This window comes from Oncorhynchus mykiss, chromosome 5 (genome assembly GCF_013265735.2).
Source record: "Oncorhynchus mykiss isolate Arlee chromosome 5, USDA_OmykA_1.1, whole genome shotgun sequence".
NCBI lineage: Eukaryota > Metazoa > Chordata > Actinopteri > Salmoniformes > Salmonidae > Oncorhynchus > Oncorhynchus mykiss.
In genome coordinates, this window is record NC_048569.1 from 44812087 (window position 1) to 44837692 (window position 25606).

Here is a 25606-nt window from a genome sequence, read left to right on the forward strand (position 1 = left end):
CAAAACCGCGACTCATCAGTGAAGAGCACTTTTTGCCAGTCCTGTCTGGTCCAGCGACGGTGGGTTCGTGCCCATTGGCGACATTGTTGCCGGTGATGTCTGGTGAGGACCTGCCTTACAACAGGCCTACAAGCCCTCAGTCCAGCCTCTCTCAGCCTATTGAAGACAGTCTGAGCACTGATGGAGGGATTGTGCATTCCTGGTGTAACTCGGGCAGTTGTTGTTGCCATCCTGTACCTGTCCCACAGGTGTGATGTTCGGATGTACCGATCCTGTGCAGGTGTTGTTACACGTGGTCTGCCACTGCGAGGACGATCAGCTGTCCGTCCTGTCTCCCTGTAGCGCTGTCTTAGGCGTCTCACAGTACGGACATTGTAATTTATTGCCCTGGCAACATCTGCAGTCCTCGTGCCTCCTTGCAGCATGCCTCGCAGATGAGCTGGGACCCTGGGCATCTTTCTTTTGGTGTTTTTCCAGAGTCAGTAGAAAGGCCTCTTTAGTATCCTAAGATTTCATAACTCTGACCTTAATTTCCTACCGTCTGTAATCTGTTAGTGTCTTAACGACTGTTCCACTGTTCCACTGGTGTATGTTGATGAATTGTTTATGGTTCATTGAACAAGCATGGGAAACAGTATTTAAACCCTTTACAATGAAAAGTTATCTGGATTTTTACAAATTATCTTTGAAAGACAGGGTCCTGAAAAGGGGACTTTTCTTTTTTTTGCTGACTTTATAACGTGAAGAAATCCAAGGGGCCTGAATACTTTTGCAAGGCTCTGTAAGTTAGAACTCTATAATGGTGTCTACTGGCCTATAACCAGCATCTATAACTGGTTAGAGTGACATCATTACAATGTCTTTCATGACTCCGTTGGCAGGTCGTATACTGGTTGTATGGGGAAGACGTCTTTACCTGAGCGTAATGTGCCAAATTATGCCTGCTAGGTATGGTTTTTAGTGTTCGTCGTCTGTTTGAATTCAAAATGTGCAAAAAGAGGTGCGTAAAAAGCCCACTGTCTAAGTGTTATGTTACCATAATTGATCTACTTGAGTGTGAAGCTGAGTCACCAGGTCCAGGGTTGGTGTTAGTTTGTATGTCAGTGTTGCCATAAGTTGCCTTGTCTGGACCAGAACATCCCTGTACCCTGAGGCAGCTTGATGTACAAGTACACCCCCTGGATGGGTAGCTAGTCTATCGTTACCATAGATATACACTGAGTGTCCATGACATAGACTGACCAGGCGAATCCAGGTGAAAGCTATGACCCCTTATTGATGTCACGTGTTAAATCGACTTCAATTAGTGTAGGTGAAGGGGAGGAGACAGGTTAAAGAAGGATTTTTAAGCCTTGAGACAAATGAGTCATTGATTGTGTATGTGTGCCATTCACGGGGAGAATGAGCAAGACAAAAGATTTAAGTGCCTTTGAACGGGGTATGGTAGTAAGTGCCAGGCACACCTGTTAAAGTGTGTCAAGAACTGCATCGCTGCTGGGTTTTTCAAGAATGGTCCACCACCCAACTTGACACAGCTGTGGGAAGCATTGGAGTCAACATGGGCCAGCGTCCCTGTGGAACACTTTCAACACCTTGTAGAGTCCATTCCCCAACTAATTGAGGCTGTTCTGAGTGCACATGGGGGTGCAACTCAATATTAGGAAGGTGTTCCTAATGCTTTGTCCACTCAGTGTACATATTCTACTAAATATATATTATACCATAATCTATAGCGTTGATATGCATCATTGGTTGTTTCCTCCTGTTCAGAGCGTGTAGCAGGTGTGTGTGAGTGTGCACCGGTGTGCGCGTTCGGCCTACCTCTTGTGTGGTGCGAGCAGCTGGTTTGTCCTGGTGGTTGGCCAGTATGAGGAAAGGCAGGGTACAGAGCTGGGGGTGCTGCAGGGCAGAGTGAAGCTCAGTTCGGGCCATCTCCAGATCCTCGTCTGTGGAGGCGCTGTCCAGGACAAACACCACCCCCTGGGAACCCTGGTAGTACCGCGACCAGTACTTCTTTATCGAGTCCGCTCCTGGAGACAGCGGCGAACAGGCAGTCAGACACAGACATGTACACATAGACACACAGCAATGCAGGCACACGTACACACACACACACACAGTTAGTACCAGCACAGTACTTGTAAATGGAGTCCACTCCTGGCGACGCACACATGGACAGTAAGGCACACACACAGTACCAGTTCAAGTATCTCTTAATTTAATCAGCCCCTTCAAAAATCGATACAGGCCCCCTATACAAACTATACCAACACGCACACATATACGCTGTATTTACAGTGCATTCGGAAAAGTTTCAGACCCCTTAACTTTTTCCACATTTTATGTTAAAGCCTTAAGATAAATGTATTAATTTGTCCCCCCCCCTCATCAATCTACACACAATACCTCATAATGACAAAGCAAAAGCAGGTTTAGACATTTTTGCAAAAAAAAACAATTATAATAAAAATGACATAAGTATTCAGACCCTTAACACAGTACTTTTTTGAAGCACCTTTGGCAGTTATTACAGCCTCGAGTCTTCTTGGGTATGACGCTACAAACTTGGCACATCTATATTATTCTCTGTAGATCCTCTCAAGCTCTGTCAGGTTGGATGGGGAGCTTCACTACAGTCTGAGGTCCTGAGCACTCTGGAGCAGGTTTTCATCAAGGATCTCTTCGTACTTTGCTACGTTCATCTTTGCCTCAATCCTGACTAGTCTCCCAGTCCCTGCCGCTGAAAAACATCCCCACAGCATGATGCTGCCACCACCATGCTTCACTGTAGAGATGGTGCCAGGTTTCCTCCAGATGTGATGCTTGGCATTCAGGCCAAAGACTTCAATCTTGGTTTCATCAGTCCAGAGAATCTTGTTTCTCATGGTCTGAGAGTCTAGGTGCTTTTTGGCAAACTCCAAGCGGGTTGTCATGTGCCTTATACTGAGGAGTGGCTTCCGTATAGCCACTCTAACATAAAGGCCTGATTGGTGGAGTGCTGCAGAGATGGTTGTCCTTCTGTAAGGTTCTCCCATCTCCACAGACGAACTCTGGAGCACTATCAGTGATCATTGCGTTCTCGGTCACCTCCCTGATCAAGGCCCTTCTTCTCTGATTGCTCAGTTTGGCCGGGAGTCCAGCTCTAGGAAGATTCTTGGTGGTTCCAAACTTCTTCCATTTAAGAATGATGGCCACTGTGTTCTTGGGAACCTTCAATGCTGCAGACACTTTTTGGTATCCTTCCCCAGATCTGTGCCTCGACACAATCCTGTCTCAGAGCTCGACAGACAATTCCTTCCACCTCATGGCTTGGTTTTTGCTCTGACATGCACTGTCAACTGTGGGACCTTATATGGACAGGCGTGTGCCTTTCCAAATCATGTCCAATCAATTAAATTTACCACAGGTGGACTCCAAGTTGTAGAAACATCTCAAGGATGATCAATGGAAACAGGATGCACCTGATCTTAATTTGGAGTCTCATAGCAAAGGGTCTGAATACTTGTGCAAATAAAAACCTGTTTTCGCTTTGTCATTATGGGGTGTTGTGTGTAGATTGTTGAGGAAAAACATAAAATGTAATCCATTGTAGAATAAGGCTGTAGTGTATCCAAAATGTGGGAAAAGTCAAGGGGTCTGAACACTTTCTGAAAGCACAGCACTGCACACACACAATATTGGCTCTGGCTGCAGCATTCCTATCAAAGTTAACACACTTGTCAAAAATGATTCAAATGTTTTATTTTTGTGCCTGTCACATTTTTCTGCAACTAAACTGGCTTTTCAACCTCAACCTCCAGAGGATCATTCCACCTAATTCAATTGTACGTTGATAATCTGGCAAATAAAAATGAATACCTATGAGTAATGGAGACCTCCAGCAAGAAAGGGTACAAATGAATACCTATGAGTAATGGAGACCTCCAGCAAGAAAAGGTAAAAATGAATATCTATGAGTAATGGAGACCTCCAGCAAGAAAGGGTAAAAATGAATACCTATGAGTAATGGAGACCTCCAGCAAGAAAGGGTACAAATAAATACCTATGAGTAATGGAGACCTCCAGCAAGAAAGGGTACAAATAAATACCTATGAGTAATGGAGACCTCCAGCAAGAAAGGGTACAAATAAATACCTATGAGTAATGGAGACCTCCAGCAAGAAAGGGTAAAAATGCATCGAATTTCAACATCGTTTCAAAATCGGAGCACGTCTGGAGTGCATTTTGCAAATGCTTCCACCCTCCTTTCATAAAATCTTTGCGGATATTGCATTATATATTCTTCAGACTTCAGGACTGCATGCCAACTTTTAGCCTTCTGCACTGCGCTGGGGGGGCCCGGTGGGGAAAACGACATGTCTGTCTAAATGAAGTGTGTTCAACACACAAAATCTGTGGCCCAATGACAACCTATTCCCTTTATAGTGCACTACTTTTGACCAGCGCCCAACAGGGGCCTGGTCAAAAGTAGTGCACTCTAAATGGAATAGTGTGCCAGTTGGGAGGCTTCCCAAGATTCTCTTTAAAGCAGAAACAACTCAGAGAGCACATTAAAGCAGTTTCCTATGCTGGCCACTCTACAGCACAGTTCAAATGAACCTTCTTCTTTTACAATGAACATATGGTTCCTTTTCTGCACAGCAATTTGGGGGTACAAAAATGTGGCCACCAAGGCTCACAAGGCAGGGCATGGCTTTGGTTAGCGTGAGTGACAGAGTGGTGGAATAGAACCAGAAACCCATAGGAAAAGGGTCAGTTGTGTCAGTTAAATTACTCTCCCTGAGTGTGGCTGGAAAAACAACCACTTATTTTTTTTCTGAAATCTAAAGAGGAAGCCATGGTTTAACTCTTCCATCTTTGGGGCTATAGTAAAAGTGGACCTGACTGCAATTTGACCACGCCCACCATCATCGCTAGTAAAAAAGGTTCCTCATCTCTGTGGCAGTCCTTAGGGCATCAAATGGAGGAAACATTTCTGAAACAGGGAGGGACTACCTGGGCTTGTTTTCGTTTTCCATTGCAAACCACATTGAAACATTTCGTACAAAAGGGCCCTAATGAACACGACCTGGCTATTTTACGGTGAAACGCCGCCCCTCGTTACAAGTGTTTACAGGCGATTAGCCTACTACGACCCTGTGGGAATCCATGAACAACTCTACCCCCAAACACTTGACCAATATGCCTGCTCTAAAATTAAGTAATATTGCATGGCAGTAGTATTATGAGCTGAAACAGCTTACAGATTGACTATTACGTTTCAAAACACCTCCAATAATTGTGTGAGGGGGATGCAGGTTAGAGGGGAGGAAGGAAGGAAGTTAAGTCTCAACCAGGCCATATTATCAAGGACTAATGTATTGCTCAAGAACAGATGCTGAAAAATCTGCCAAGCATAAGAGCTAGGCTATCCATCACTATTGTGGCCCGGCCTGTTCAATTCTGCCTCCTCCTGGTTCTAGCTACAAAAACCAAAAGCGACTTCGGTGGTTGTGCTCCGAGGCTTTTGAGGAATTTACAACATGAATCTGGGGATGAATATCGAAACCAATGTTCAAACGTCATCCTGCTGAGTGATGTTTTACAGACTATTATAGCAACAAGTCTCCAGTCATTCCTGTAACAATGTAGGTTATTGGCTATTGTGTTTATCTCACTCTCTACTTAGATGTAGCTTTAGTGTAACAAAAACATGACCACAAGCCAGTTTACCAGAAAACATATTGTGTTACAATCACGTGTGACAGTAACAGAAACCACACTTTCCACAAAATGGCATTACATCATGCTTGGTTTCTGAGGAAAATAAAGAGTGTGCGATAAGTGGTTTCAGATGCCTGGGCTACACACTAACTGACTGACTGCTACACACTGGTCTACTCTAAACCGGAGCATCTAGGCATTCAGAGCATCTTCCCAGAGCGATCTGCCAACCGACCAGGTAGACGGGCTCGAACTCAATTCCATCTTTCAACGATTCCTCACATTCTAGTTCCTCACCTTGTTCTCAACCTTATTGCCGAAGGTCCAACCCACTGGGCACAGACGTCAATTCAACATCTCATTCCACGTTCGTTTTCGTTTTTAATTTAATTGAAATGACGTAGAAACAACATTGAGTCAACCAGTGTGTTGCCCAGTGGGAAGGCCCCCCCCCCTTGTCACTCCTCCAAAGCATCGTGGGGAAAGATGGGAGGAGCGATGGCGCATATTAATATGCTCGACAAGGTGGGCAACATCAACAACAACAAAAAAGTCAGCGAAATAGATTATACGGCATAAATAAACTAAATGTATTTGGGTGTAAATATTGACCTAATAGCATCACGTCGAAGTAAACTTGGAGTCACCAGCTGATATGTTACATTTAGGAACGTCACAGGATTATCGCATCGCCGATTTCATGATGGGCATATGGCCTACTGTACACAGAGGGGTTTTTAACACACATCCAAAATAACAATAAGAGCTGGCTAAAATAACATACAGTAGCCTACATAGATGATGTTGTTTTTTAAAGTAGATGTCCTCTCAATGTTTTCTTGCTCCCAAACGTGATCTTTGAATAACCTAGGCGCAAGCGAGCTCATATAAGACAGGTAAATTACCAATCCTGGCGCTGGAAAAAAAGTGCTGCCAACTATAACAGGTTGAAATTGCAAACGAGCACTGAAACTAAGTGCAAAAGTGCTTATATATACACTAAATCGTCACGCACAGAATTCATTTTATTCTCAACAAGTCATTTTCATGGAAACATACCTTGTGGGAAAATGTGCATATATTTTGTATACAGATTTTTTTAAAGAACCTATCCCATGAAAATCTGTTACCAATTGGATGGAAACCTAGCTACAGACAGACAGGCGGACAGAGGAATCACACACACACACAGTATGGTGTCACCATCCCATTGATGGGAAACTGGCTTTGAACTCCCATCTCATCTCTCATAAATAAATACACACACACACACACACACACACACACACACAGAGAGACAAACCAAAAACATCCCAGCCAGGGGGCAGACGAACCAACAACACTAAAACCCGTAGCAGACAGACAAGACTACAGTCATGGAGATAGAGAGTGAAACCCACTGCTAAAAGCAGCGGGTGCCGGGTGGCCATTCTATCTAACAACATCATCGGCCATCATTTTCTGTTCATTTACCGACAATTCTACATGTTGAATTACCACCATTCGTCGACGCCCAGCAGGTGATCTATTGCGCAAGGCCCGGCGTTCGTTATGGTGTGTCCTTAACATTTCAGCACACAAATGCTTTCTTCGAAACCTTGGTTTGGTCCCTAAAGAATAAGGGAGTAAGCCTAATACATTAAACTGATTAGAGGGTGCGGCGATCATTGTTTTTTTCCCCCCCAGATTTACGGACTGTTACTCTGCACCTTGTCAACATTTTGGGGTGTGTGTCTCCAGCTTCTAACTGTAGGATGAGAGGCTGAATGTTCCCAACTTCAGGGTGCATCCCAAAATGGCACCCTATCCCCCTATATGGTCCACCAGAGCCCTATGGGTCCTGGTCAAAAGTAGTGCCCTAAATAAGGAATAGGGTGCCATTTGGGACACAGTTTCAGAGACCAGCAGCTAGGTGATCCCTGTCTGGAAATAAGGGAGAGTCCCTGTCCACACCAATGATGTCATACAGCCCCCCCCCCCCCCCCCCCCCCCCCCCTCACCCCACCCACATCACAGAAAGGACTTACGCATTACTGCCTCTCTGACACACAGTTGCACGCCCAGCGGGCGAGTGACATTTGAGGGGATGTGTTAGCTACTTCATTTGCGTGTTGTCTGTCTGACACGTTGCTTTCTGATGCAAAGATCATCAGTTGAGAGATAACTATGACTCATCTTCACAGAGGATGTGTGTCATTCGAGGCCTCAATAACATTTACTATCTTAGGGGATTCTAACATTTAGCTAGCAAAGGAAAAGTTCCTTAACATTGTTTTAGGACCTTTAGGGTTTCCTATATGTTTAGATTTTGCAGATATTCTTGGACTGTGCACAGCTAGGGTCATGTTCAGTTGGCACGGAATGGGAGTCAACTTTTTGTGAAACGGAGGAAGTCCCATTGACACTTGTCCAATAAGAAGACTCAATAAGTGCAAAAAAAAAATGTTTTGCCCACTGAACTACAAAACTTGAGTACCCTGACAACGGGAACATTGTGTTCACATCATAATGGAAAATAGGTGAAAATAAATACCTCCGAGCTCTTTCACGTTCAGAATGGCATTCTGGAATGGAACAGCTTTGATACTGAAACCTAGAAAGGAGAATTAAATGTAAAGCTTCACACAGGAAGACGTGGCAGACATTGTTTAAAAAGAGGCAAGAGAAAGTACATGTATAAGTGCTGGAAAATACTCATATTGTGCTCTTTTCTGCAGGTAGGGAATAGGTCCCGAAAGCTCACCACTTAACTACTGACACTAAATTGATTCAATGCATAGGATACTTGACTGCTCTACTGCAAAAAAAAACTTTATGCAGAGTAAAGAGAACTGTACAAGGAGCATTTGGACTGTGATTTCATCAGGTGGAGTCGAACCTCACCCGTGGTTGGCCCAATGTTGTCTGTGGCTTCACTGCAGAGTCTTGACAGTAGGCTGGTCTTCCCAGAGCCTGTGAGTCCAATACACACCAGGTCATACTCTGGTCTGGGAGGGGGCTGTCCTTTACAGCACAGTGTCCTGAAACACTGGAGGCAGGAGGGAGAGGGGGACGGAGAGAGAGAAAGAGAGAAAAGAGGTGATTGAGAGCGGGGGAGAAGAGGGGCGGAGAGAAGGGACACAGAGTCAGAGGACAGTCGTGAGAGGTGTGATGGGCCAGCGCTAGTGCACAGCGAGTCCGTGTTTTGGCGTTTGGACACGGCACCCACGTCACCCACTGATCGACTCTGTGACACTACTGACGTCTGCTCTGTCACTGAGCACGCCACTCGCCACTCTGGAGACGCCGGGCAGGATCACATCTGTTAACGCCATCTGTTTCCAGCCAAAGATACTGTAAGATTTGGAGAGGAAAAAACATTGTGTCCTCTCGCTCTCTCTCTCCGCTTTCATTTCAATTGAGATGTGCTCAGCCACACGACATGTCCTTTGAACTCACATAACCACTGTGATATAAGGAACCTTGGAGTCGTATATAGCCTATAGAATGCACACTACAGGCACCCTGTGCATAGTAAGAGTGGACACATTGATACTTGTGTAGGGGCCCAGGATGTTGTGAGTGAAGTAAACCTCAAGATGTGGTATGCAACATGGTCAAGGGACTGAGGGACTGCTACTCCGTCAACACGGAAGATCAAAGAGAAAGGGGGGCCTCCTATTGAAATAGAAGCCAGGGACGCTGGCCACGGTCTCACGCACGCACGCGCACAGAGCATACACAGGGACAGTAAGGGCCCCGATAGAGGTGATGTCATGTTTCTTCCTACACAACAAGCAAATCGGCCTCCTGTCTCCGGTTTGTTCAGTATAAACAGATCCCAGGTCCCTCGCCTTTCTCTGGGTGCTGATAAAGGACATGACACGGGTCAGACTCTGTAGATTTACTGTGGACTCTCCGCAGGGTCTCTCAGCAGACAACGCAGGTCAAACACAGAAACCCAAACCAGAAGCATGCTCTGCTCTGTAAAAAATGGCAGCCCCACTGACCTCCTTTTTGTGCTACGAGATAAGACAAGGCAAACCTTTCATGATGCACAGATGCTGCACCAGATAAGCACGTGCATCACTGGTACATACCCACTTACAGACCTGCGTGTCTACCAGAGTCTGAAATAACAACTTAAAATGTATCATAACATAACATATACAGGAAAGGATTAAAAGGTAGGTCAGGCTGAGATTTTGAAAGTCTACATCAGTATATAACTGATAACAACACAGGGACAGTGTAATCAATGCTCCGTAACTGTTGGCTACCATTACAAGGGACGAGACTGCGCTCTGGTGGTGATTGTAGGAACTGCGCCAACCTACACTGAATATATGGGAGATTCTCTTTTGGGTAAAAGACCGTTCTCTGTCTGGTCTCCTCCATCCTCTCTCCTCCATAACCCGGAACTCTATAAGTGGTTGAGGAGTGTGTCATTTCGTTAGTAGGCTTATGGAAGAGTGTCGTCCCCGTTATGAGCACTTGCAAACGTAAAATTTGGCTAATGATGCGCGAGTGGAGAACGACCGTTTCATTTCAAGTGCATTTCCATTCACATCAACTCTCCTCGATTATCTTTGAACTTTTTCAGGAGGCGAGAGAGGTCAGAGTGGAGGAGAGAGGGCGAAGGAGGTGAGCAAATCTAATTGATGAAAGGCCAAAAGCTCATTCTCTCACATCACTATTATGAGATATGGTTATGGCAGGACCAGTCTGGAATAGAATATCTAAAATAAAAAATAAAAATCTGAAACAGATGGCAGGCTCATGTAGTATACATAAATATACCTAATCAAAAGGTTGAAAATAATACAATTTTCAGAAATACTAAAGAATGATGATCCTCAACTACCCCAAATAAAATGTTCAGCTTGTGAATTACACTGAACAAAAATGTACAGTGCTTTCGGGAAAGTATTTAGACCCCTTGACTTTTCCCACATTTTGTTACGTTACAGCCTTATTCTACCATGGATTAAATTCATGTTTTTCCTCAACAATCTACACGCAGCACCCGATAATGACAAAGCGAAAACAGGTTTTTATTTACATAAATATTCAGACCCTTTGCTATGAGAGTCGAAATTGAGCTCAGGTGCATCCTGTTTCCATTGATCATCCTTGAGATGTTTCTACAACGTGATTGGAGTCCACCAGTGGTATATTCAATTGTTTGGACATGATTTGGAAAGGCACACGCCTGTCTATATAAGGTCCCGCAGTTGACAGTGCATGTCAGAGCAAAAACCAAGGCATGAGGTCGGAACTGTCCGTAGAGCGCTGAGACAGGATTGTGTCAAGGCACAGATCTGGGGAAGGGTACCAAAACATGTCTGCAGCATTGAAGGTCCCCAAGAACACAGTGGCCTCCATCATTCTTAAATGGAAGATGTTTGGAACCACCAAGACTCTTCCTAGAGCTAGGTGCCCGGCCAAACTGAGCAATCGGGAGAGAAGAAGGGCCTAGGTCAGGGAGGTGACCAAGAACCTGATGGTCATTCTGACAGAGCCCTATAGTTCCTCTGTGGAGATGGGAGAACCTTCCAGGACAACCATCTCTGCAGCACTCCACCAATCAGGCCTTTGTGGTAGAGTGGCCAGACAGAAGCCACTCCTCAGTAAAAAGGCACATGACAGCCCGCTTGGAGTTTGCCAAAAGTCACCGAAAGACTCCCAGACCATGAGAAACCAGATTCTCTGGTCTGATGAAATCAAGATTGAACTCTTTGGCCTGAATGCCAAGAGTCAGGTCTGGAGGAAACCTGGCACCATCCCTATGGTGAAGCATGGTGGTGGAATAATCATGCTGTGGTGATGTTTTTCAGCAGCAGGGACTGGGAGACTAGTCAGGATCAAGGCAAAGATGAACGGAGCAAAGTACAGAGAGATCCTTGATGAAAACCTGCTCCAGAGCGTAACAGGATAACGACCCTAAGCACACAGCAAAGACAACACAGGAGTGGCTTCGAGACAAGTCTCTGAATATCCTTGAGTGGACCAGCCAGAGCCCAGACTTGAGCCCGATCGAAAATCTCCGGAGACCTGAAGAAAATAGCTTTGCAGAAACGCTCCCCATTCAACCTGACAGAGCTTAAGAGGATCTGCAGAGAAAAATGGAAGAAACTCCCCAAATACAGGTGTGACAAGCTTGTAGCGTCATACACAAGAAGACTCAATGCTGTAATCGCTGCCAACAGTACAAGAAAGCACTGAGTAAAGGGTCTGAGTACTTATGTAAATGTGATAGTTTTTTTTATACATTTGCAAACATTTCTAAAAACCTGATTTTGCTTTGTCATTATGGGGTATTGTGAAGAGAGTTATTTTATAATAAAGTTATATAAGTTATAATAAAACTATTTAATACATTTTGAATAAGGCTGTAACGTAACAAAATGTGGAAAAAGTCAAGGGGTCTGAATACTTTCCTAAGACACTGTAAATGCAACCATTTAAAATATTTTACTGAGTTATATGAACTGTAAGGAAATTAGTCAATTTAAATAATTTCATTAGGCCCAGTTGATTAGCCAAATACATTTAAACAAATTTTCACAATTCCTGACTTTTAATCCTTGTAAAAAATTCCATGTCTTAGGCCATTTAGGATCACCACTTTATTTTAAGAATGTGAAATGTCCAAATAATAGTAGAGAGAATGATTTATTTCAGCTTTTATTTCTTTCATCACATTCCCAGTGGGTCAGAAGTTTAAATACACTCAATTAGGTAGCATTGCATTTAAATTGTTTAACTTGGGTCAAACATTTTGGGTAGCCTTCCACAAGCTTCCCACAATATGTTGGGTGAATTTTGACCCATTTCTCCTGACAGAGCTGGTGTAACTGAGTCAGGTTTGTAGGCCTCCTTGCTCACTTGCATGCTTTTTCAGTTCTGCCCACAAATGTTCTATAGGATTGAGGTCAGGGCTTTGTGATGGCCACTCCAATACCTTGACGTTGTTGTCCTTAAGCCATTTTGCCACAACTTTGGAAGTATGCTTGGGTTGCTGTCCATTCGGAAGATGCATTTACGACCAAGCTTTAACTTCCTGACTGATGTCTTGAGATGTTGCATCAATATAGCCACAAATATCCTGCCTCATGATGCCATCTATTTTGTGAAGTGCACCAGTCCCACCTGCAGCAAAGCACCCCCACAACATGATGCTGCCACCCCTGTGCTTCACGGTTGGGATGGTGTTCTTTGGCTTGCAAACCTCCCCCTTTTTCCTCCAAACATAATGATGGTCATAATGGCCAAACAGTTCTATTTTTGTTTCATCAGACCAGAGGACATTTCTCCAAAAAGTACGATCTTTGTCCCCATGTGCAGTTGCAAACCATAGTCTGGCTTTTTTAAAATGTTTATTTTTTATTTTATTTCACCTTTATTTAACCAGGTAGGCAAGTTGAGAACAAGTTCTCATTTACAATTGCGACCTGGCCAAGATAAAGCAAAGCAGTTCGACACATACAACGACACAGAGTTACACATGGAGTAAAACAAACATACAGTCAATAATACAGTATAAACAAGTCTATATACGATGTGAGCAAATGAGGTGAGATAAGGGAGGTAAAGGCAAAAAGGCCATGGTGGCAAAGTAGATACAATATAGCAAGTAAAACACTGGAATGGTAGATTTGCAATGGGAGAATGTGCAAAGTAGAAATACAAATAATGGGGGTGCAAAGGAGCAAAATAAATAAATAAATTAAATACAGTAGGGAAAGAGGTAGTTGTGTTTCCAGTTTCAGAGATTTTTGTAGTTTGTTCCAGTCATTGGCAGCAGAGAACTGGAAGGAGAAGCGGCCAAAGAAAGAATTGGTTTTGGGGGTGACTAGAGAGATATACCTGCTGGAGCGTGTTTTTATGGCGGTTTTGGAGCAGTGGCTTCTTCCTTGCTGAGTGGACTTTCAGGTTATGTCGATATAGGACTCGTTTTACTGTGGATATAGATACTTTTGTACCTGTTTCCTCCAGCATCTTCACAAGGTCCTTTGCTGTTGTTCTGGGATTGATTTGCTCTTTTCGCATCAAGGAACGAGTCTCCTTCCTGAGCGGTATGACGGCTGTGTGGTCCCATGGTGTTTATTCTTGCGGACTATTGTTTGTACAGATGAACATGGTACCTTCAGGTGTTTGGGAAATTGCTCCCAAGGATGAACCAGACTTGTGGAGGTTTACCATTTTTTTCTGAGGTCTTGGCTTGATTTATTTGTATTTTCCCATGACTTCAAGCAAAGAGGCACTGAGTTTGAAGGAAGGCCTTGAAATACATCTACAGGTACACCTCCAATTGACTCAAATGACATCAATTAGCCTATCAGAAGCTTCTAAAGCCATGACATAATTTTCTGGACTTTCCCAAGCTATTTAAAGGCACAGTCAACTTAGTGTATGTAAACTTCTAACCCACTGGAATTATGATACAGTGAATTATAAATGAAATAATCTGTCTGTAAATAATTGTTGGAAAAATGACTTGTGTCATGCACAAAGTAGATGTCCTAACTGACTTGCCAAAACTACAGTTTGTTAACAAGAAATATGTGGAGTGGTTGAAAAACGTGTTTTATTGACTCCAACTTAAGTGTATATAAACTTCCGACTTCAACTGTATGTACAGTGCCTTGCGAAAGTATTCGGCCCCCTTGAACTTTGCGACCTTTTGCCTCATTTCAGGCTTCAAACATAAAGATATAAAACTGTATTTTTTTGTGAAGAATCAACAACAAGTGGGACACAATCATGAAGTGGAATGACATTTATTGGATATTTCAAACTTTTTTAACAAATCAAAAACTGAAAAATTGGGCGTGCAAAATTATTCAGCCCCTTTACCTTCAGTGCAGCAAACTCTCTCCAGAAGTTCAGTGAGGATCTCTGAATGATCCAATGTTGACCTAAATGACTAATGATGATAAATACAATCCATCTGTGTGTAATCAAGTCTCCGTATAAATGCACCTGCACTGTGATAGTCTCAGAGGTCCGTTAAAAGCGCAGAGAGCATCATGAAGAACAAGGAACACACCAGGCAGGTCCGAGATACTGTTGTGAAGAAGTTTAAAGCCGGATTTGGATACAAAAAGATTTCCCAAGCTTTAAACATCTCAAGGAGCACTGTGCAATCGATAATATTGAAATGGAAGGAGTATCAGACCACTGCAAATCTACCAAGACCTGGCCGTCCCTCTAAACTTTCAGCTCATACAAGGAGAAGACTGATCAGAGATGCAGCCAAGAGGCCCATGATCACTCTGGATGAACTGCAGAGATCTACAGCTGAGGTGGGAGACTCTGTCCATAGGACAACAATCAGTCGTATATTGCACAAATCTGGCCTTTATGGAAGAGTGGCAATAAGAAAGCCATTTCTTAAAGATATCCATAAAAAGTGTTGTTTAAAGTTTGCCACAAGCCACCTGAGAGACACACCAAACATGTGGAAGAAGGTGCTCTGGTCAGATGAAACCAAAATTGAACTTTTTGGCAACAATGCAAAACGTTATGTTTGGCGTAAAAGCAACACAGATGAACACACCATCCCCACTGTCAAACATGGTGGTGGCAGCATCATGGTTTGGGCCTGCTTTTCTTCAGCAGGGACAGGGAAGATGCTTCAAATTGATGGGAAGATGGATGGAGACAAATACAGGACCATTCTGGAAGAAAACCTGCAGTCTGCAAAAGACCTGAGACTGGGACGGAGATTTGTCTTCCAACAAGACAATGATCCAAAACATAAAGCAAAATCTACAATGGAATGGTTCAAAAATAAACATATCCAGGTGTTAGAATGGCCAAGTCAAAGTCCAGACCTGAATCCAATCGAGAATCTGTGGAAAGAACTGAAAACTGCTGTTCACAAATGCTCTCCATCCAACCTCACTGCGCTCGAGCTGTTTTGCAAGGAGGAATGGGAAAAAATTTCAGTCTCTCGATGTGCAAAACTGATAGAGACATACCCCAAGCGACTTAGAGCTGTAATCGCAGCAAAAGGTGGCGCTACAAAGTATTAACTTAAGGGGGCTGAATAATTTTGCACGCCCAATTTTTCAGTTTTTGATTTGTTAAAAAAGTTTGAAATATCCAATAAATGTTGTTCCACTTCATGATTGTGTCCCACTTGTTGTTGATTCTTCACAAAAAAATACAGTTTTATATCTTTATGTTTGAAGCCTGAAATGTGGCAAAAGGTCGCAAAGTTCAAGGGGGCCGAATACTTTCGCAAGGCACTGTATGTATGTATGTATGATTATTTATTTAAATTTCACATGACTGGGAGTACAGATATGCATATGTTGGCCACAGATATCTTTACAAACAAAAAGTTGGGGCATGGATCAGAAAACCAGTCAGTATCTGGTGTGACCATTTGCCTCATGCAGCGTGACACATCTCCTTCGCATTAAAGTTGATCAGGCTGTTGATTGTGGCCTGTGGAATGTTGTCCCACTCCTCTTCAATGGCTGTGCGAAGTTGCTGGATATTGGTGGGAAATGGAATGTGTTGTCGTATACGTCAATGCAGGACAATGCATTATCATGCTGAAACATGAGGTGATGGCCGTGAATGAATGGCACGACAATGGGCCGGCCTCAGGACCTCATCACGATATCTCTGTCCATTCAAATTCCCATCGATAAAATGCAATTGTGTTCTTTGTCTGTAGCTTATGCTCGCCCATACCATAAACCCACTGCCACCATGGGGCACTCTGTTCACAACGTTGACATCAGCAAACTGCTCGCCCACACGACGCCATACACGCTGTCTGCCATCTGCCCAGTACAGTTGAAACCGGGATTTAGCTGTGAAGAGGACACTTCTCCAGCATGCCATTGGCCATTGAAGGTGAGCATTTGCCCACTGAAGCAGGTTACGATGCCAAACTGCAGTCAGGTTTAAGACCCTGGTGAGGACGGCGAGCACGCAGACGGGCTTCCCTGAGACAGTTTCAACTGAAATGATTCAGTTGTGCAAACCCACAATTTCATGAGCTGTCTGGTTGGCTGGTTTCAGAACATCCCGCAGGTGAATAAGCCGGTCCTGGGCTGGCGTAGTTACATATGTGATCTGCGAATGTGAGGCTGGTTGAACGTACTGCCAAATTCTCTAAAACGATGGAGGCGGCTTATGGTAGAGAAATGAACATTCAATTCTCTGGCAACAGCTCTGGTGGACATTCCTGCAGTCAGCATGCCAACTGCATGCTCCCTCAAAACTTGAGACATCTGTGGCATTGAGTTTTGTGACAAAACTGCACATCCTTTTATTGTCCCCGGCACAAATAAGCTTTTTGTGTGTATAGAACATTTCAGGGATGTTTTATTTCAGCTCATGAAACATGGGACCAACATTTTACATGTTGTGTTTATATTTTTGTTCAGTGTAGTTTATTATTTCAACTCCAACACTAGGTGGCATGTGCCAGCAAGTTATTCCATTACTGAGAATTTCAAGATCAGATGACAAAGCTCTAGCAGTCCTATAACAGACAGGCGAGTCTAAGAACAAACAGACAACTTGACTAGTGTGTTTGTAGTTGGGCTCCCGTGGGTTGTGGGGGTTTTAGGAGCATGAACAACAGGTTGAACCAGCTGATCAATAGCCAATGAGTCATACCTGAGGAAGTCCTTGCAGACCCCTATTGCAGGCTTGCTATAAGAGGTGGTCAGGAGCAACAAGACACACCCACACTAACATAAACATAAACTGAGTGTACAAAACATTAGGAACATGCTTTTTCCATGACAGACTGACCAAGGTAATCCAGGTGAAAGATATTAGACAATTGAGTCATTGATTGTGTATGTGTGCCATTCAGAAGGTGAATGTGCAAGACAAAATATTTAATTGCCTTTGAATGGTGTATGGTAGTAGGTGCCAGGCGTACCGGTTTGGGTGTGTCAAGAACTGCAACGCTGCTGGGTTTTGCACACTCAACACGTTCCTGTGTGTGTTAAGAATGGTCAACCACCGAAAAGGACATCCAGCCAATGTGGTTACCTAGGTAATGAACCACATGCATTGAGTCCACAGTACTACACAACAACAAAGACTGCCTTAATCGTGTAATAATAGACGTTGTGTAGGCTGCTTGCTGTGACCGGAGAGATTTCTCTGGCCTATTCTTAGCCGACTCTGAAAATATCCCAGAAAGAAGGAAATTGAGGCGTGTGAGATTGCTTCCATGTCATCGGAGCGGATGACACCAGGCTTTGTTAAGGAAGCATTTTTACCTCCTCACTGACAGAAAAATGCTGCCTTGAGGACACACAGGGTCCAGGAAAGACTCACTTGCCAGACTCATGGCACGCCCACCCCCTGAGTGTCAAAGGCATAATGGCTGTGTGAAAAGCCTGGTCCATGACAAACTTAATAAAGTGTAGGTAGGGGCAAAGCCCTCTTCAAAACTTAACAATCAACATCAAAATAGGCCTAGTGCTTAAAATCTTTTTTTAAAATGTTTTATATATCCTGTATGTGCCATAGACTGAAGCACAATCAACTGTAGGTAGGGACTGGGTCGAGCTCACTCTCCAACCCTTTACAATCAACATCAAAATAGGTCATAAAATCTTTTCAAACAATGACATTGCATTTTTTAAAGGGAAACTTCACAGCTAGACACAATCTGGGGTGTTGTTCCAGTCTCCCTACATAATTATGAATGATGAGGGGAATGATGAGAGGGCGTTTCAGACATTAATATGCACAATAGCTGTATTTTAGAATTTTCGTGCCGGGAGAGTTCAACCAATGATGTCATTGGTTGATTGAGATTGCCGTCTGATCTAAAAATGAATGGAGTCATGTTTTGTATCAATTTTTGTGGCCTTTGTGTTTCGCCGATCACGCGAGTAGATATGGCTGTCCTTGTTCAATAGAGCAATTGGACTTTTCTCAATGATGTTCCTATCTGCCAGGACATTGCAGGATATCTAGGTTGACTCATTTTCCCTGGCTTTGTAAAGACTACAGCCTGAAGGGAGCCATACATCCTTGTTCCCACCCTCGAAGGCAGGCTTTTCAAAATGGGGGTTAAAAACTACCCATCCTATCCCATGCCCCCAATTGCTGTAAACTTAAGAAATCAGTGCCATGACAACACAAACAATGTGAAGAATGGACTTTATCCTTCTGTTATTAAAATATTGACACCTTGTTAGTCAGCATCAACCTGACTGAATACAAGCAAGCGGCTGTGGGTCACATTCTCTGAATGTCAGATATACACAATAACTGTAATGCCTCATCTTAGCATGTAAAGATTTGTTTTTGCTTTGTGTTGATAGTAAAGATAATAGGTAAAGAAGGTGATCAAGGAGGGCAATTCCACGGTAACAGAATGAGGCGGACTCATTTTTCACTATAAAAGTACGCCAAACAAAAACCATTGATTGCAAGTTAAACAAATCATACAATTCTATGAACAAGGACTACATTTAAGAATTTACACTGAAAGTTTTTTTTTTTTAAACACAAAAAAAAACATTTATTCAAAGAACAGTGCAGATGTAAAGTTTGGTAACAGAATGACGGTAAAAAGCTCCCTCCGTTTTCCAAAAACTCTTAAATATCTACTCTGAACTAGATGGTAAATTTACAAGTAAAGTTGTGGGGCTTGCTAAAGCTCTTTAAAATACTTTTTGTGGTAGTGGAAGAAGTAAAACAAAAAGTTGTACTAATAATTATATTACTAGAATAGTGAAATCATTTCATATGCCCATCCCTAGTCAGCAGTGGTCTTTAGTTTATCAGTAGTAGTGGTCAGTAGTTGTGTGGTTGTGGTTAGTAGTTGTAATTTGTAGTCAGTAGTTTGGTTGTGGTCAGAAGGTTAGGTCAGTGGTTGTGTGGTCACTAGGCGTGTGGTCAGTAGTTATAGTGATTTAATGTGTGGTCAGTAGTTGTGTGGTCAGCAGTTGTGTGGTTGTGGTCAGAAGTTGTGTGGTTGTGGTCAGTATTTTTGGACAGTAGTTGTGTTTGTCGTCAGTAGTTGGGGTCAGTAATTGTGTGGTCAATATTTGTGTGGTTGTGGTCGGTGGTTGTGGTCAATAGTTGAGGTCAGTGGTTGAAGTGAAGAGTTGTGTGGTTAGTAGTTGTGTGGTCAGTAGTTGTGTGGTTGTGGTCAGTAATTGTGTGCTTGTTGTCAGTAATTGTGTGGTTTTGGCCAGTAGTTGTGTGATTGTGGTCAGTAGCTGTGGTCTGTGGTTGTGTTATGGTAAGTAGTTGCGTTGTTGTGGTTAGTAGTTGTGTGGTTGTGGTCAGTAATTGCGGTCAGTAGTTGTGTTAAGTAATTGTAGTCACTCTTCACCCTGGTCATAATTTTTGCCCTCTGCGTCTGAGTATACATAGCAACAGCTCCGTTTGGGCTGCTCAATGCTGACACAGAGAGCTGTTAGCTGGCGTTATCTAGCCATGTTGTCACTCTAAACTCCAACAAACAGCTGATACCTTTTTATTCCTAAATTTGCTCTATCCAATCAGAGGCATACAGCTCACCATTCCTCTTTACAGACAGGCAAACTAGCCAGTTGAGCTATTTAGCGCAATGAACGTGATTTTGAGGAGGATGACGAAGCTAGTGAGCATTAGAAATCGACTCTATCATTCCAGGTCGTCCAGACAGGGGAAGCATTAGAAATCTTAGCGCTAGCTGTTCGGTTCGAAAACAGATTCACAAATCATGGGAATTTGTCGAGACATGAAGAAGTTCTCCCTCCGAGTCAAGTTGATAGGCAACAACAAAGTTTTTCTATTAAACTAAAGAAATACTGCACTCTGACCCACACAACTTATTTGTTGTTAGACAAAGCAAGGAAGTTGTTAGACAAAGCAAGGAAAGTCAGAGTGGTTAGAGGGACAATATAGTGCTGATTACCAGGCAGTTAGCAAGTTTGGTAGGCTACTAATGATCATCAGCGGCATCAGAGCTTGGAGGAGCCTAATTTCGTGACTAAACGGTTACGTGGAATTTGACTGACATCATTACTCGTGACCGCCGGTGTGGCGGGAATACTGACAACGTAACAGCCCTAGGATGCACCCTTGTGGGGCCCCCATGTTGAGGATCAGTGTGGAGTAGGTAATGTTGCCTACCTTCACCACCTGAAGACAGCCGGTCAGGAAGTTCAGGACCCAGTTTTGTAGGGAGAAGTTCAGTCGCTGGGCGATATAGCCTAAAATTCATATCTCAATTTTTTCAAAAGCGTATGGACAATAAACAATATATATATATATCTCAACAACAACAAAAATCCCCTAAGGATCGGACACTTTTTTTCCCACCTACAAATGACATACCCAAATCTAACTGCCTGTAGCTCAGGACCTGAAGAAAGGATATGCATATTCTTGATACCATTTGAAAGGAAGCACTTTGAAGTTTATGGAAATTGGAAATTAATGTAGGAGAATATAAACACATTAGATCTGATCTTTGAGATGCAAGAGAAAGGCCATAATGTATTATTCCAGCCCAGGCACAATTTATATTTTGGCCACTAGATGACAGCAGTGTATGTGCAAAGTTTTAGACTTATCCAATGAACCATTGCATATCTGTTCAAAATGTTGTATCAAGACTGCCAAAATGTGACTAATTGGTTTATTAATACATTTTCAAGTTCATAATTTTGCACTCTCTTCAAACAATATCATGGTATTATTTCACTGTAATAGCTACTGTAAATTGGACAGTGCAGTTAGATTAACAATAATGTAAGCTTTCAGCCCATATCAGATATGTCTATGTCCTGGGAAATGTTCTTGTTAATTACAACCTCATGCTAATCACATTAGCCTACGTTAGCAACACCGATCCCGTAGAGGTTAAAGGTAAAATACACTGCATTTCAAACAGTCAATAATAATCTAATGAATTCAGGGCTTGTGAAATTAAACCCAGGCTGTGAGCTTTGTTGTGATTTTAAAGGGCACTATGGTATTGAAGGCCAAGCTGTAGTCAATGAACAGCATCCTCATATATGCATTCCTTGTCCGGGTGGGTAAGAGCAGTGTACCATGCAATGGCGACTGCGTTGTCCGTGGATTTGTCGAGCGGTCGACGAATTGGAGGGGGTTGAGTGTGTCTGTGAGAGAGGAGGTGATGTGGTCTTTGACTAGCCTCGGAAAGCACTTCATGGTGACAGAAGTGAGTTGTGCAAAGTTGATAAAGAGTTTTATTCAACATGATTCACAGCTTTAAGGCCAACCAAATACGTTCAATAACTTTCTTTCACTTCGAAAAATAAAATGTGGAGTAGGTTGTGTAGATCTGTTGGAACAAATATATATTTGTGAAAAAAGTGTGAAAAAAGTTCAAAAGTGTGTAGACTTTCTATAGGCACTGAGCAAAACAGGGCTGATTTTTTCTTGAGCAGATGGTCTGGGGGCTGGAACATAATTACAAATCATTTGTAGACTGCAAATTGGCCTGCAAGAAGCTCAAACAGTTATACTATTTGACTAAAACACAATCATTTCAAGCCTTGCTTACATTTGTATATGATAACATCTCTTTATTATGCGTGGGAATACTTTGGAACAGATTTACTAAATTAAATCACTTGTAGCTGATTTGCTGGTATTTTGAGTCTTTTAAGTCCAACTATAAAAAAAAAATAAACCGGTTTCAAGGACAATTACTTGAATGATAGCTATACAAACCTAGTTAAATAAATAAATAAAAATGTAATTAAAAACCCCCAGCACAGAACAGGTAGGACAGGCTTCTGTAGCTTTCCCCTGTGAATGCATACACTCATTAGCTACAGAGCTATACAAAACCAAGAATCAAGATTCAACATTGTCATGTCAAACAATGTCTATTGATAACACAACAGCAATGTGTGTTGCAACCGTACTTGTATAGCCACAGACAGAACAAGGAGACAGATGTTTAACTGGGTGTACCGTATGGGTAAAACATTTTAAAAAGCAGACTAACTCAGTTGCGGGGAGGAAGGAAACCGCTCAGGGAATTCACCGTGAGGCCAATGTTGACTATAAAACAGTTACAGTGTTTAATGTCTACGATAGGAGAAAACTGAGGACGGATCAAAAACATTGTAGCTACTCCACAATACTAACCTAATTGACAGCACCATGTTATGGGTATGCTTGTAATTGTTAAGGACTAGGGAGTTTTTCCAGGATAAAAAATAAACGGAATGGAGCGAAGCACGGGCAAAATCCTAGAGGAAAACATGGTTCAGTCTGCTTTCCACCAGACACTGGGAGATGAACTCACCTTTCAGTAGGACAATAACCTAAAACATAGGGCCAAATCTACACTGGAGTCGCTTACCAAGAAGACAGAGAATGTTCCTGAGTGGCTGAGTTACAGTTTTGACTTAATCTGTTTAAATACCTATGTCAAGACCTGAAAACGGTTGTCAAGGAATGATGGACAACCAATTTGACAGAACTTGAAGAACTTTGAAAATAATAAATGGGAAAATGTTACAGGTGTGGAAAGCTCTTAGAGACCTACCCAGAAAAACTCAGCTGTAATCACTGCCCAAAGGCAGTGTATATATTTGATTGATTATAACACTGTATGCCTTAATTTCTCAAAAATAGACTCTTACCTTTCATTCAAGACATAATTTGACATGCTCCTCCAATGAACTTCACATTTTAGTGCTCATGGGGCTTTTTACACGGAAATGCTTAGGATCCTAAATCAGAGAGACAGTGTAAAAGTTAAAAGATCTGGTAGTTTCAGGTTTGCCTCGTCATCACAATAGCTAGGTTTCCATCCAGTTGGCGACAGATTTTCATGTGAATATTCAAAAGATGGACTTGTTGCGAATAAAAGGCTGTGCGTGATGACATAGTGCCCATAAAAAATAACTTTTGCTTTATCGTCTTTATTTTCAACTCCACTGATGGTTTTGTTACATTATATAGCGAATGTGCCCACTGTGGTATTGACACCTGCACTCTACCCAACAACTCGCAGATACAGCCTACATGATTATCATGGACAAAATAGCAAGACTTTCTTTTTGACTTGTCAAACGGCAGCCAGGCATTGATCATCACGCCACCACAATAAGACCCTCAATATTGATTGGAAAGGAGCATCAAGCTCACCCCCTTGCACTTGCATCATAATCTATTTCATCTGTAGCCTAATAAACTGCATGCTTTCCTGAGGCGTAAGTGGGAGGTCCACACGACATGTCGTTTCCACTGCCATTTCTCGCATAATTAATATTGCCGACACAAAAAGATCAGACCCTGTCTAGCATATTTCAAATAAAATAAAAAAGACATTTGGAAAGCTTACCGACAAAATTTGCTGTTTCCATCATGCCTGCCGTGACATTTTGTATTTATCCGACATGTAATTCACTTGCATGAAAAGGTTGGATGGAACCCTGGTTACAAACACACTAAATTATTCAGACTGAACAAACATCCTGTATTGCACATGGGGGAAGAACTTCGCTAATGCAAAACTAGCCTGGCTCTTTGCTGTAACATACAGCTATTTATGATACATCATGATGATTGTTGTTGTTTGGCATGACAATGAACCATAGACTGCAATGAACAAACGTTGACTGGCCACTAAAGCACAAACAGGCTGGACCACGAGGCTAGACCTAATGCAAAACCACAGGTACAGAATCGCAACAGGAAGTAGCCCGCAGCGTGAAGTGAGTTTTCCTATTCTGGTCGCCATGGTAACCGTGGGCAGTGCCAGGCCAAGGCCAGAGAATCCGGCCAGTTTGACAACTGGACGAGACCGGGGGAACAACAGGAAACAGGAAAGGGACTTTGAATTGGAGGTTATAAAGACTGGGACTCAACTGAACTGAGGAAGTGCATAATTGGAATTGAAAAAATTCAAAAGGCTACAGAAATACACATTAACAGCACACAAACACATAGCAGAGATGCTTAAATCACTTCAAACTATATTTGGTCTTTAAATCCCTGTCTGCTGTGAATGGACATATCATCAATGCTGATCTATAGACGCACCTTTACGAGAAAGAAGTTGGATCCCTTTCTTTTCACACGACATGTCTGAAAGAGATTATATATGTCTTTGAGATACCATAGCCCAAGGAAATCAGGAAAACTGTACAGTATAGATGCCATATCATCCAATAGACCTGGAGAAGTGTACATGAGGACATTAGCCCTCTCCAGTACGTACTCTCTCTCCACTCAGTGGTGAAGTAGAGTGCTACATGATGCAACAGAGGGATGTTTCTGTATTCATATTTCAGGATGTTACGACTAGCGTCAGACTCCGCAAAGCTCCTGCTAAGAGCTAAACTGTGAGGTGGTCCCCTGCTGTCTATAGCCCAGTATCATTCACATGCCGTCCGTCCGTTCGGTTTGGCAGAGAAAGCTAGTGTGAATCCCAAATGGCAACCTATTCCCTATATATTGCACTATTTTTGACTAGAGAAAATAGGGTGCCATTTGGGAAGCAATGCATTTTTTCTCCCTGGCTGGCCCTGCATTCAGACAGTCTTGCTAAGGCTCAGAGCTCTGGCTAATCTACACTGAGTGTACAAAACATTAAGGACACCGTCCTAATTGAGTTGCACTCCAATGCTTCCCACAGTTGTGCCAAGTTGTCTGGATGTCCTTTGGGTGGTGGACCATTCTCGATACGAAACGGGAAACTGTTGAGTGTGAAAAAACGCCGCAGCGTTGCAGTTCTGGACACAAACCGGTGTACCTGGCACCTACTACTATGCCCCGTTCAAAGGCACTTCAATATGATGTCTTGTCCATTCACCCTCTGAATGGTACACACACGCACAATCCATGTCTCAATTGTCTCAAAGCTTAAAAATCCTTCTTAACCTGCCTCCTCCCCTTAATCTACACTGATTGAAGTGTATTTAACAAGTGGCATCAATAAGAGATC

At 42.8% G+C, this 25606-nt stretch overlaps 1 protein-coding gene across 3 annotated transcripts in view; it reads right to left on the reverse strand.

Annotated features, from left to right (window-relative positions):
* Positions 1-25606, reverse strand: part of arl15b (ADP-ribosylation factor-like 15b) — a 73304-nt gene that overhangs the window by 32319 nt on the left and 15379 nt on the right. For all 3 annotated transcript variants that reach the window (XM_021603075.2, XM_021603076.2, XM_036977639.1), the window contains 3 exons: positions 8587-8731; positions 8237-8296; positions 1822-2030 (listed from right to left, as the gene is read on the reverse strand). In XM_021603075.2, coding sequence (XP_021458750.1) covers positions 1822-2030; positions 8237-8296; positions 8587-8731 — 414 coding nt within the window. The remainder of the gene's footprint in view (positions 1-1821; positions 2031-8236; positions 8297-8586; positions 8732-25606) is intronic.